We start from the raw sequence: 13,994 nt of genomic DNA, 5'->3' as shown, positions 1-13,994 counted from the left end.
AGCTATAAGAAAGCACAGTGTTCCCCACTCTTACTCAGAACTAGACTCTCAGTCTGGTCTAGAAGCAGGCTTATAAATAGGCTGAGGCTGGAAAGACATCCTCTGGTGTGGCTGGCCTGTGCAGCAGATAGGCACATGGAGCCTTAACTGGAGGGTCATAGGGAAAAACTCATGGCACTGTAACCAGTGCTAACAAGACCTCTCCCCACTAGCATGGCTACCACATACAGTGGTTTGTACAACTGAGCTGTGTTGTCTGTGCTGGAGAATCACAGATACACGTACTCAGTTCCTTCCAAGTAAGTTAATAGCCAAATTGCATTGTACCTTCAACCTGCTTTTCATTTCTCATCCTTAGGCAAGAATAGTGTAAACTTATTTTCTCATTTTCCTTGGAAGGACGTGGACTCTTTCTTGAGTCAGTCCTGACGGTAGTATTTGTCTGACATTGTCTTCTCCCATGGTACATGGCCACAGTAGGCCAGGAGGCAAGAAGAACCCTAAATTACTCTAATCAGGGTTCTTGGTATTCCATGTCCCATTTGACCTCCTTCCCCATGAAATGTCAGAATGTCTAGGCTCAGGCAGTGAGACCTCGTGGAAGCTGCTGCATATGCAGTCCTGGTGTGGGACAGAGCAGCTTCTCTGCTCCCTCACCCGACACAACTGGCTGAGAGCCCCTCCCATGACAGGGTTAGGGTTCTACCTAAAGTGTTTTTAGGTGTTTCCCCATCTTTACAGACCAAACTCCTTTCCTCAAGGTACCCAAATTGCTGTCTGAGCTTTGTCCAGAGGAGTCAATGATCCACCCGTCAGCCCAGATTGCCAACAGACACCTGGTAAGTACTGGTATAAACAGGCCACAGGCGGGACCGTCTGAGGGGCACTGGGACTTGTTGAGAATTTAAATTGGAACCCTTCAGCTCTAGACCCCATTAGCACAAGGGAAATCCCATCTCCGTCTTGGTAGTAGTAGAGTCTCACTTAAGAAGACTTTATCAGGCTGGCAAGAAAGCTCATTAAAGCTCTGTCCTGCTAAGCCTGACAATCTGAATTCAATCCCTGGAATTCTCATGTCATCTCATGTCATCGCATGCACACATGTGTACGTACAAATAAATCTAAAAGAAGACTTCCTAGCAGATGTGGTACATCTATAATCTCAGCACTAGAGCAGCTTAGATGGAGAGATCATGAATTCAAATCCTGCTGAGCTACAGAACATGCAATGCTAGCCTGAGAAAGAACAAGACCCTGGCTGGCTGGCTTGGAACTTGCTGTGTAATAAAAAAGAGAGCTGGCATTGTAGTTTAGTTCATAGAGCGCTGGCTCAGCATATATGAATCTCTGGATCCTGTCTTCAGTATTACACAAATATGAAGCGCTCCTAACACCAGATGTAGTGGCACACACCTACAACCATGGCATTCAGGAGGCTGAAGCAGGAAGAACTTGAGTTCTAAGCCAGCCTGCAGTAAATAGCTGGTTGGGTACAAGTTTAGGGTTTCATAGTAAGAACTTGTTTCCAAAGCAATAAAAAGGAGAGTCAGATAGTGGTGGCAAATGCTTTTAATCCCAATACTCAGGAGGCAGAGACAGGCAAATCTTTAAGTTCGAGGCCAGCCAGGGCTACACAAAGAAACTGCCTCAAGAAACCACAAAAAAGTGTGGGGCCAGGGGAAGGGAAGGAAAGCTAGACATGGTGCCACATGCCTTAATCCTAGCCCGGTCTACACAGCACATTCCAAACCAGCAAGGGCTACATAGTAAGATATTGCCCCTACCCCCCACCAAAAAAGGGGAGATCAACTGACTTCCTGAGGCCCTGAATGCCATTGCATACCTAGAATCCAAGCAGTGGAAGTCTGAGACAGGAGGATTGCAAGTTCCAAGCCTGCCTGGGCTATATTATAAGACCTATCTCAGAATAAAAAGAAGACAAAGACTTCCAGGTCAAGTGCTGACCCTATAAACAAGAGTCCAAGTGGTATTAAGCTTAGAACAGGAGCTTTCAGTATGCTCCTTTTTAATTTCCAATTTGAGCATTGTATTCAAAAGAACAAACCTAAATACTATTCATGATAGTATACATGTATAAACTTGTTTTTATTTGTTGGGTTTTTGTTTTTTTAGCACTGTAGCTCAGTTAGCCTCAAATTCAAGAGATCTGTGTGCCTCTGCCCCCCACGTGCTGGAATTAAAGGTGTGGGCCACTATACCTGGCTTAGTTTATAATTTAATACTGGGGAGACAATGGAGGCAGGGGGATAAGAAATTGGAGGCCTGGGGAGGGGGCACAATAGTGGTGTATACCTTTAATCCCATCACTTCACTTGGAAAGCAGAGACAGGTAGATCTCTGTGAGTTCGAGGTCTGCCTAGTCTACAAAAGGAGTTCCAGGACAGGCTCCAAAGCTACACAGAGAAGCCCAGTCTAAAAAACAAAGAAGTAGGAAGCCATCCTGAGCTAAATATACAAATATGTGAGTGCATGCATATGTCTGATTTGTTGGTTTTGTTTTGTTTTTCTTGGAAGAGGATGGCCCATGCTTCAGTGTTAGTTGGAGCTGGTGTTGGAAAAGCTGTTTGATCTTTGGGTCTTGAGAAATAGTACTAATCACCCCCCTATGCTGTTTCTATGGAAAGATCCCATTAGATGCCAGCTCAAAAGATGGGGAGTTATTTATAGTTGGTGGAGATGGACAAGGTTTCTTTCTGTGTAATAGCCCTGGCTGTCCTGGAACTAGATCTGTAGACCAGGCTGGCTCCAACTCACAGAGATCTGCCTGCCTCTGACTCCCAAGTACTGGGATTAAAGGCATGCACCACCACCTCCCGGCTTGGACAAGATTTCTATTTGCCTTTTACAGGTTGAAGTTGACAGCCTCATTGGGCCAGATACACAAGTTGGAGAGAAGTCATCTATTAAGCGCTCGGTCATTGGCTCATCCTGTGTCATACAAGATAGAGTGTCTATTACCAGTTGCCTTCTCATGAACTCTGTCATCGTGGAAGAAGGGTATGTCTCCTTCTGTGCCCATGTGAGGCAAAGCTTCTGGTACCCCTAGGAGCTTTGGCAGACTCACCCAGACCATCAAAGGGCTCTCACATTGGGAACAGGAAGGAAGAAATTTAGCACCTTTGAAGTTTAGTTTTGCTTCCATAATGAAGTGAACGTAAAACAGTGTGCTCCTGTGAGAAGCTGCCTTCTCTTCCTTGGGGTCCTGTTTCATGAAGATGACCACAGTAGTGAGTCCTTCGCAGTGCTACAGTGAACTCCACCAGGGCCTAAGTGTCATTCTCCCCTGCCATTGTACCCAAAGCTGCCTGGAGGCAGAAGCATAAGAGGAGTGACATAAAAGCTATCCTGTGCTTTGAGGGCAAGCTCTTCTGCAAATGTTGGTTCTAGCCCAAGCTGGTCTAGAACTTTCTATGTATCCCTGTCAGGCCTCCTACCCATAAGCATCCTGTTTCAGTCCCCAATGCTACGATGATAGGTATCCAGTACCATTCTCCTCTGAGAAACAATTTATACTCTTAGGCATGCCCAACCTTTTGACATTGTCATACAACATTGTCATCTACAAAGTTCACACTCAAAAACTACACTTCTGGGGCTTGGCAAATAGCTTAGTAGCTGTGCAAGTGTGAGGACCTGCATTTGATTCCTCAACATCTATATAAAAGCCAGGGACGGCCACATGTGCCTTTAATGCTAGCATTGGGAAGGGAAGATAGATGGATCCTGGGAACGCTATAGCCAGCTTGCCTAGCTGGAACGGCACTTCTGGTTCAGTGAAAAACCTTGTGTCGAGGGAATAAGGCTGAGTGAGAAAGAACAGAAAAGTCCCCATAATCTTTAATATATCCAACTGTGTTTAAAGTCCAAAGCTGGGATGTGGAGGGATGACCCTGTGGTTAAGAGCACTTATTGACCTTCCAGAGCACCCAAGTTTGGTTCTCAGTGTTCACATCTAGCAGTTCACAACTGCCTATAACCCCAGCTTCAGAGGATCTAATGCCCTTCTCTGGTCTCTGCAGGCACCCACATACATGTGTGCATGCTTACACAGACGTCCACATACATAAAAAATAAAGACTTAAAACTAAAAGTCTGGGGTTAGGGATATAGTTAATTGAGTGCTTGTCCAGCATATATGCACAAGGCCCCATAAAATTGAATATGAAGCCAGACAGTGGTGGCGCACGCCTTTAATCCCAGCACTCGGGAGGCCGAGGCAGGCGGATCTCTGTGAGTTCAAGACCAGCCTGGACTACAAGAGCTAGTTCCAGGACAGCCTCCAAAGCCACAGAGAAAGCAGGAGGATCAAGAACTCAGAATCATCTGCAGCTACATGGGACTCAGGGCCAGCCTGGAATACATGAGACTTAGTCTCAAAGCAACAAAAGATAAACCTTTTGCTGAAACTGTATTTAAAAGAAATAAAAGCATGGTTCCTCATCAACATAGTAACACACTCCTATAATCCTAGGGCTTCAGGAACCAGGGGTAAGAGGATTTCAAATTTGAGGCTAACCTAGGTTGTATATGACAAGTTTAAGCTGTTAGCCCCAGCGCTCAGGAGGCAGAGACAAACAGATTTCTGAGCTTGAGGCCAGCCTGGTACAAAAAAAGTTCCGGGACAGCTAAGGATACACAGAGAGATTTTTTTTTTCTTTTTAAAAAGAAAAAATCTGCTTTGCTAGTTGGGCATGGTGACACATACCAGAGATCCCAGAAGAGGCAGGTGGATCTCTGGTGAATTTAGGACCAGTCTAGAGTCCTAGGTCAACCAGGGGTACACACTGAGACTCTATCTCCTATGCTTTCTTTTCCTTTTTTTTTTTTTTTTTTTTTTTTGAAATGGGTTTCTCCGTGTAGTCTTGACTGTAGTGAAACTCACTCTGTAGAACAGGCTCGCCTCAAACTCACAGAGATCTGCTTATGTCTATCACCTGAGTCATGGGGTTAAAGGTGTGTGCAACAGCAGAAATTTATTTATTTTTATTTATTTTAATTACTGGTCTGGCCCATCATAGTAGCAAATTCTCAGCACTCAAAAGGCAGAGACAGGGGGATCCATAGTTAGAAGACAGCCTGGACTGCATTGTGTCCATTGGACTGAATATGTGGGGTGGGGAGCTCCTTCAGTGTTTGTTTATCTTGAAATGGAACCAGCTGGCCTTGAATCCTAGAGTCAGCTTTACTTCAGTTGCCCAAATAGTCCTGTATCACCACACCCAACCCTTCACAAAACCCTGGAGAAAACTGTTGCTTTTACAGTTCAGACAGAGTGACTGATGGGGCAAGAATGAATCTTTTCATTTTTTATGAGACAGGGTTTCTCTTTGTAACAGCCCCGGCTGTCCTGGAACTCACTTTGTAGACCAGGCTGGCCTCGAACTCACAGAGATCATCTGACTAGCCCCTGCTTCCCAAGTGCTGGGATTAAAGGCATGCACACCACTGCCTGGAGGTATTAAGATGAATTAAACTGCCCTGTTCACATGAGGTTGGAGCAGAAAGGACCTAAGTCTGATCCCCAGAGCCTAAGTAAAAAAGAGAGATCATTGGCATTTAAGAGCACTGGTTACTTTTACAGAGGGCCCCAAATTTGAATCCTAGCACCCACATGACAGTAAGGCAGGTAGATCTCTGTGAGTTTAAGGCCAATCTGTTTTATATAACAAGTTCCATGCCCCAGACAAGGTTGCAAAGAGCCTGTCTCAAAAAAAAAAAAAAAAAAAAAAGAATTGGAAGCCACACAGTGGTGATGCACAATTTAGTAATAATCAGAATGAGAAACAGGAATAGCGTGCTTGGTTTTGAGGGCTAATTTGGCTACTATAGACAGCATGGAAAACCCAGGAAAAACCCTGATTTCCAGCTTGCTTATACTGAGGATGGGATTGGACACTGCTTTGATGTTATCCACCTTGTACAATGGCAATACAGATGTAGTGGAGGGGAACTAAGGAGACAGACAACAAATTAAAGCCTTGAAAATTAAGTTTAAAAAAATATATATGTATGTAATTTAATATATGTATTATATTATATATGTGACTCTCTCTGCATGAACACCTGTATGCCAGAAGAAGGCACTAGATCCCACTACAGATGATTGTGAGCCACCATATGGTTGCTGGGAATTGAACTCAGGACCTCTGGAGCAAGTGCTCTTAACCACTGAGCCATCTCTTTGGCCCTGACAAGGCTAGAATACACTTTACTTGTGTGCACATTAATGTGTTTGAGTGTAGCAGGTTTATGTAGAGGTCAGAGGACAGCATAGATGTTGGTCCTTGCCATCTATCTTCTTTTAGGCGGGGTCTCCTATGGCTCTTTGTTGGTGCCAGGTGGGCTGGCTTATGAGTTGCTGAGGATTTCTGTCTATATTTTGAATCTTGCTGAGGGAGCTCTGGGATTACAGACAGACAAGGCCTATCAGGTCTTATTCACATGGGTTCAAAGGATCTAAACTTAGGTCTTCAAACTTGCACCGAAAGCATTTTACCCACTGTGCCATCTGACCAGCCCCTCACTAGACTTTTGATTCTTGACTCTCAGCTGTCATAGAAAGTGGCAGAAAATGAGAAAAATAAGCAGGAATTTTCTCAGAACAGTTTTACCTACACCTTCTCCAAGGTGGTTCTAGTAACATCTCCCAAACCCCGAGGACCTTGGGCAGGTATCCAACCCGCTGTCCACAAGACCTTTGCAGCCTATAACTGCAAGCAGAAAAAACCACACTGGGAGTATGAGAGAGTTCCTTCTAAATAAACTATGCACCATTTTGACATTCAGTCCAGACATAATAACAGAAGGGGCAATCAAAATTTACATGTCTGAATTTTTTTTTTCAAGACAGGGTTTTCCTCTGTGGCTTTGGAGGCTGTCCTGGAACTCACTTGGTAGTCCAGGCTGTATATGTCTGAATTTTAACTCCTAATCATTCTACTGCTCCCTCCCAAGTTCTAGCATTACAAATATATACCATCATGCCCCAGTTCTTGATGTTTTGTTTTGTTTTGTTGTTTGGGTGTGTGTGTGTATATGTGTGTTTACATTTGAATATAGGTACCCAAGGAATCATATCCCCCTTAAGCTGGAGTTGCAGACTGTTGTGAGCCACCTGGTGTAGGGCCTGGAAACAAACTGCAGTCCTCTGAAAGAGCAACATACGGTCTTAGTTTCTGAGCCATCTCTACTCTGGTTTGTTGTTGGTTAATGTGTACAGCCAAAGTCCAGTAGAGAGGAGAGGGTCTGATCCCTGGGACTGGAGTTACATGTGGTTTTGAACTGTTCCGTTTTGATATTGGAAAGTATGAACTTTTTACCTCTGAGTCATCTCACCAGCCCCTTGTCTTCTCTTTTTACTTTTATTTAGTTTTTTTTTTTTTTTTGAGACAGTTTTTCTCTGTGTAGTCCTGGTTGTCCTGGAACTCAGTTTGTAGACCATTTAGCCTCAAACTGAGAGATCTACCTGCCTCTGCCTCCTAAGTGCTAAGATCAAAGGTGTGCACCACCACCACTGGTCTTTACTTTTTATTTTAAGGTAGATTCTGGTTAAGTTGCCCAAGCTGTCCCTGACTGGCTCTGTAACCCAAACAGCCCTTAAATTTGATCTTTTAAAGAGATCTTCCTGCTTGAGCCTCAGGAGTAGCTGGGATTATAGGCCTGTGCTACCAGGCCCAGCTTCCAGTCCCCTTTATTCAGGACATTCCAAACTCTTTAATATTGCATTGTTTGTTTGGTTATAGACAAGATCTCCCTTATAGCCCAAGCTGACCTGCAACTCATTTTGAAGCTAAAGATGGCTTTGAACTCTAATTCTCCTGCCTTCACCATCCAAGTGCTGGAATTACAGTCATAAGATACCATACTCAGTTTAGAATGAACCTTCTCAAAATTAAGTGTATGATACACAACCTGCCTGTTTTTATAATACCTTGGAAGCCTATGCTTGTTTGGCAAGCAGTCCTTCTTGGCTCTTTCAAAACCACTGCAGTGCTGGGCATGGATCTCAGTGGTACAATACTCACCCAGTATGTGCAAGAGCCTGGGTTCAATCTCCAACATCAGAAGGGAAAGAGAAGACAAGAAAGCCACCCTTTTCAAAAAAGAAGAAGGTGGCACTCAGTACTTGGAATACAGGCAAGCAGATCTCTGTGAGTTTGAAGCCAGCCTGGTCTACAGAGTGAGATCCAGGACAGGCTCCAAAGCAACAGAGCAACCCTGTCTCGAAAAACCAAAAAGGAAGGAAGAAAGAGTTGAGACAAATGATCAGAAAAAAGCTTCCTACCCAGTGTTTATGTGGAGTCTTCCCGTCGGTCGACCTCCTTTCCCCAGTAGTATCTACAGTCTCCACACCATAGCTAATACATCTCCCAAGTTACACATAAACTAGGGAAGATGATCGATAAGAGTGTCCTGAAGACCCTGATTAGAGCTGCTAAGCAAAAGGAAAAGCAAGCCATGGGCTGCTGCAGAAATCTCACCTCAGTCATTCCAGCCACTTCCTTCCAGTGCTGGTCCCCACCCACATCCAGATTCCATGATAGCCACTTAGTAGTCTTTAGTTATGGCTTTGTCAACAAAAGAAACAGCTCTCACTCAAAGGAACAAAGATATGGTTTATTTTGGAGCCAAATATGAGTAGCCATGGCCCTGGAACATAGATTTGGGTCTCCCCAAATAAACATGTTCCAATGAGGCTGCGATTCTGTGAACTTTCTATAGTAACAGAACAAAGAGAGGCATAAATCAAAACACGTTTCCATTATGTTAGTGGCTAAATTGAGTAGGCGGGTTACAGCAAGACTGGGAGAGCTCTGCACGGGCATTAGATGCTGCCTGACAGCGTCCTTCCTTTGCTGGAAACTCGGGTTTGTTAAGTTAATGCATTCCAAAGGTTTTTATCTGTTAGTCACAGGATGTTAGGTTCAACACAGCAGTGGGCAAGAGCTAAAGATAGCCCAAAATAACTTGTAATTAGCCTCCAGACCTGCAACATTCCAACCTCTCCACATCACTGAGGTCCTAATCCGTCAACCCCACAGCTTTTGCAGAATCCTCACTCACAGCTTCTTGTGTCCCACTGACCGTCCACTTCTTGCCTAGCTCCAGAGCATGCTTTTGGGTTCTTACCCACTGATAGGAAGTGTGCATCGCTACTACCTTCAGACTTTGTTTTGGCTAAGTGGAGACTTGTGTATAAGGCATTCTGCACCTCTGCAGGGGATTTCCCAAAGGACATGCAGCTACTATAACTGCTGACTGTAATGCTTTGCAATTTGGACAAGTTGCAAAGTTCTGGATTGTACCTTGTGGAACACCCACTATATGTATCCTGAGACTGCCAAAAAGCAAACTAATACTTGTCCTATTCATACCACCCACAGAGATGCTTCAGCCTAGGATAGGCTTTAGCCTTCCCCAGGAATGGAGATAGCTTAGATAGCCGGTTTCCTGTTTGTCTTGGGTCTGCCATCTAAAGCAGTAAAGCTCTCTGAATGCTGAGAGGGCACCTTGTGCTTTGGGTGCCTGTTCATGCTCAGGTGATTGTCTGTAGACTGTTCTGGATTTTGGCTCCAGGTTAAAATTCTAACACCTTACATGAATGAGCTGCACCGCTAGACTTCTGGGTTGTACGAAAGACTGGCTGTTGTGTAGCAGAATCCTGCCCAGCATCCTTCCTGTGGCACCAGCACTTCCTTATGGGTGTGGGCCATTCTCATGAAGGTTCATCCTCAGTGAGCAATGGGCACGCATACCTTTAATCCCAACACTCCGGAGGCAGAGGCAGGCGATCTCTATGCGTTTGAGGCCAAGCAGATCTACAAAGTGATTTCCAGGACAGTCAGGGCTGTTACACAGAAAAAAAAAACCTGTCTCAAAAAAAAAAAAAAAGATGTTCAACTGCCTATGAATAAGGCAGTTTAATTCATCTTGATACCTCCAGGCAGTGGTGTGCATTCCTTTAATCCCAGCACTTGGGAAGCGGGGGCTAGTCAGATGATCTCTGTGAATTAAGGCCAGTCGGGTCTACAAAGTGAGTTCCAGGACAGCCGGGGCTGTTACAAAGAGAAACCCTGTCTCATTAAAAAAAAAGGGGGGGGCCGAGTGTTAGTGGTGCACGCCTTTAATCCCAGCACTTGGGAGGCAGAGGCAGGTGAATCCCTGTGAGGTCGAGACCAGCCTGGTCTACCGATCGAGTTCCAGGACAGGCTCCAAAAAAAAACAATACAGAGAAACCCTGCCTCGGAAAAAAAAAAAAAAAAGGAATGTGTGTTCTAGTATCAGGCAGAACTGGATTTGAATATGTTGTTTAGCAGCTACATAGTTTAGAATAAATGGTTTAAATTCTCTAAATCTGTTACTTCATCTGCAAAATTTGGGTTCTTTTTTTTTTAAGATTTATTTATTTATTACAAACACAACACCCTGCCCCCATGTATGTCTACACATCAGAAGAGGGCACCAGATCTTATTACAGATGGTTGTGAGCCACCATGTGGTTGCTGGGAATTGAACTCAGGACCTTTGGAAGAACAGTCAGTGCTCCTAACCTCTGAGCCATCTCTCCAGCTCCCAGGGTTCTATTTTTATATCAAATAAAAATAGTTTTCAGAGAATCACCTAGATTCTCTAAAATCACATAGATGTTTTCTCTAATTAAATACATAAGATTCTCGTCCTGGGCCTACCATATAAAAATTGATGGAAGCCAAGACAAAAGCACTTGGGACTCATAGGCGAATCTCTGAGTTTGAAGCCAGCCTGGTCTAAGGAGTGAGTTCCAGGACAGGCTCCAAAGCAATACAGAGAAACCCTGTCTCAGAAATAAAAAGATGTTCTTGTCTTTTATGTTGTTCCTTTCTTTTTTGTTTTTTTTGTTTTGTTTTGTTTTGTTTTTTTTTCCGAGACAGGGTTTCTCTGTGCTGGGATTAAAGGCGTGCGCCACCAACTGGCCATAATTTTTTTTTAAAGACAGGGTTTCTGTGTGTAACAGCCCTGGCTGTCTTCAGGAAACACAGAGGTAGTTTGTAAATTCAATCAGACAGCAAGAGCCTGTGCTGTTTCTGAGAGTATAGGGCCTACAGCAGCTTCTATGGTGTGCAGTAAAGGGCAGTGTCATTTGAGACAGCAGTCTCTCTGCGATGGAGCGCAGTGCTAGGGACTGAGCCCAGGGATTTCCACATGATAAGCAAGTGCTCTGCAACTCAGTAATACTGCCCAAACCAACCCCCCTTTTCTTTACTTTGATACAGGGTCTTGCTGAGTTGCCCACTTTATAGCTAAAGAGGGCCCTGAACTTGTAGTCTTCCTGGTTTAGCCTCCTGAGTAGCTGAGATAACAGGCCCAAGCCACTGCCCTTGGCTTGAGATGAGCTGGTTTTTAAAATATCCATCTTTGTGCTAGGGATATATTTCAGTGGCAGAGTGCTTGTACTATGTGTGAGGCCCTGAGTTCAATTCCCAGTGCTACCACCAACACACACACACACACAAAAGCTAGGTATAACAGCATGTCGATAATCCCAGTACTTGTCTCTGGGGCAGGAAAATCATGAGTTCCAGGCCAGCCTGGAATTTATGGCAAGACCTTGTCTCAAAATGAAAAGAACTTGAGCCAGCAAGATGGCTAGTGATTAAAGGCACATTCCACCAAACCTGACCAGAGTTTGATACCCAGAACATACATTGTAGAAAGAGAGAACCAACTCTCAGAAGCTAGCCTCTGACCTCTATACACACTGTGACACATGTGTGCCCCCATTTCATCTTCCCACACACAAATAAATGATAATGTAATAAATTTAGAAAGTAAAAAGAATTTTGATTGCTAGGGTATTTACGTATACCCATAATCCCAGCACTTGGTAGATAGAGGCAGAGGGATCAGGAGTTCAATGTCATTCTTGGCTACATAATGAGTTCAAGACCAGCCTGGACTATGTAAGACCTGTCTCAAAATGGGTAGCAGACACATCGTTCAGTGGTAAGGATTTTGTCCAACTACATCCATCCCCATTCCAAAATAAGAGATGGTAAAAAGTCAAATAAGGACTTAGAAAAAAATTGTTATGAACGTAGCCCCCTCTGAAATTCTCTAAAGCTATTCTGTCCTCCAACAATAAATTAAGACATATAGCCAGCCACAGGATTGATCAGCAGTTTTCAGCCAAGAGAAAAGCCTGAGCTTCCAGGTAGTGGTTTTGTAATGAAGCCCTGGGTACTCTAATGTGACCACTGTGTTGGCTTCTATGTTACAGAAGCAAAATCCAGGGCAGCGTCATCTGCAACAACGTCGTGATTGAGAAGGGTGCCGACATCAAGGACTGTCTGATTGGAAGTGGTCAGAGGATTGAAGCCAAAGGTAAACAACACCCCAAGTTAAGAATCATGGACACCACAGGATAGGACATTTTGAGAGGGGGCTGGAGAGATGGCTCAGTGGTTAAGAATACTGACTGCTCTTCCAGAGGACCCAGGTTCAATTCCCAGCACCCATATGGCAGCTCACAACTGTCTGTAGCTCTAGTTCCTCCATCACACAGACACACACACAGGCGAAGCACCAATGTACTTAAAATAAAATAAATCATTAAAAAAATTAAAAAGGGGACATTTTGAGAGAGAGAGAGGCCATTCACTGTTATAATTCATATTATAATTATGTTTTATTGTTAGTTATTAGTCTCTGGGTCTGTACTTATAGAAAAATGAGCTGGAGAGTTGGCAACAGTGGTTGAGAACACTGGCTGCCCTTCCAGTGGACCACAGTTTGGCTCACAATGCTCTGTGACTCCAATGCAGGGTCTGATGCCCTCTGCTGACCTCTGTGGGCACCATGCATGCATGTGATATACATACTTACACACATGAAAGCAAGCAAAACATCCATACTCATAAAATACCATTTTTTAAAGTATAAGCTGAACAGTGGTGTCACAGGCCTTTGATCCTAGCACTCAGGAGACAGAGACAGGCGGATCTGAGTTCGAGCCAGCCTTGTCTACAAGAGTGAGTGCCGGGACAGCCGGGGCTACATAGAGAAACTCTGGAGGGCGGGGAGATAATATACGTAGGGTTGCTTGGGAAAACTTTATTCATCTTTTAATGATGCTTTAACCACACTCTATGATCTTGGTATGTGAGTCTCCTCAAAGCCAGATATGCAGAGTCATCCTTATGTAAGAAGATGCCCTCCCATAGGCCCTTGTGAGAAGAACATTGTCATCTTTAGAAGCAGCTGAATTTGAAATGATAACTTTTTGCTTTCTGTAGCTAAACGAATGAATGAGGTGATTGTGGGAAGTGACCAGCTCATGGAGATCTGAGTCCTGAACAAGCCGGACCCCTTCCTTTTGGCCCCAAAACTACAGATGTTGGCTGGCCCACCTGTTTGACTCTGTATTTATTTTTCAATAAAGAAGAATTTCCAAGCTGTAGATATATCTCAGTGGTAAAGTGCTTGCTTCGAATTCACAAGGCCCTAGGTTCAAGCCCTGTACTGAAAAAAAGAGATTTCCAAAGGCAGGTATGAAACCATCCCAGGTTCCTGGCATATGGGTTCCAGATATAGTATAACAGTGTGTTTGTGGATTGTGTCTAAGTCTACCAAGAGCAACAGAATGAAGTAGACACAATGGGCTGGGTCTTCTATGCCAAGGTTCACAGACAGGAAGCAGCTATCCAGTGGCTCCTCTGATGATTATTTCTGACTGGCTGACCAAGTTTAGTCTGTGAAGTATCCTCTGTCTGAGGCTGAGCATGGTAACACAGACCTGTAACCCCAGCATTTAAAAGGTGGAGGCAGGAGGATCAAGAATTAAAGGGGAACGAGGGCGGAGAGATGGCTCAGTGGTTAAGAACACTGACTGCTCTTCCAGAGGTCCTAGTTCAATTCCCAGCAACCACATGGTGGCTCATGACCATATGTAATGTGATCTGACATCCTCTTCTGGCCTGCAGGCATAAATCTTTAAA

At 44.2% G+C, this 13,994-nt stretch overlaps 1 protein-coding gene across 5 annotated transcripts in view; it reads left to right on the top strand.

Moving 5' to 3' along the window:
- Eif2b3 (eukaryotic translation initiation factor 2B subunit gamma) overlaps positions 1-13,456 on the top strand; it is a 55,036-nt gene extending 41,580 nt beyond the window's left edge. For all 5 annotated transcript variants that reach the window (XM_040756883.1, XM_040756884.1, XM_040756881.1 and 2 more), the window contains 4 exons: positions 762-839; positions 2,870-3,018; positions 12,278-12,381; positions 13,293-13,456. In XM_040756883.1, the coding sequence (XP_040612817.1) occupies positions 762-839; positions 2,870-3,018; positions 12,278-12,381; positions 13,293-13,345 (384 nt within the window). In that variant the 3' untranslated portion in view covers positions 13,346-13,456. The remainder of the gene's footprint in view (positions 1-761; positions 840-2,869; positions 3,019-12,277; positions 12,382-13,292) is intronic.
- Positions 13,457-13,994: the final 538 nt, after the last annotated feature.

The sequence above is a fragment of the Mesocricetus auratus genome, unplaced genomic scaffold (assembly GCF_017639785.1).
Source record: "Mesocricetus auratus isolate SY011 unplaced genomic scaffold, BCM_Maur_2.0 Super-Scaffold_100014, whole genome shotgun sequence".
Classification (NCBI taxonomy): Eukaryota; Metazoa; Chordata; class Mammalia; order Rodentia; family Cricetidae; genus Mesocricetus; species Mesocricetus auratus.
The sequence above is the reverse complement of the archived record's forward strand: the minus strand, read 5'-3'. Positions and strand labels throughout refer to the sequence as shown.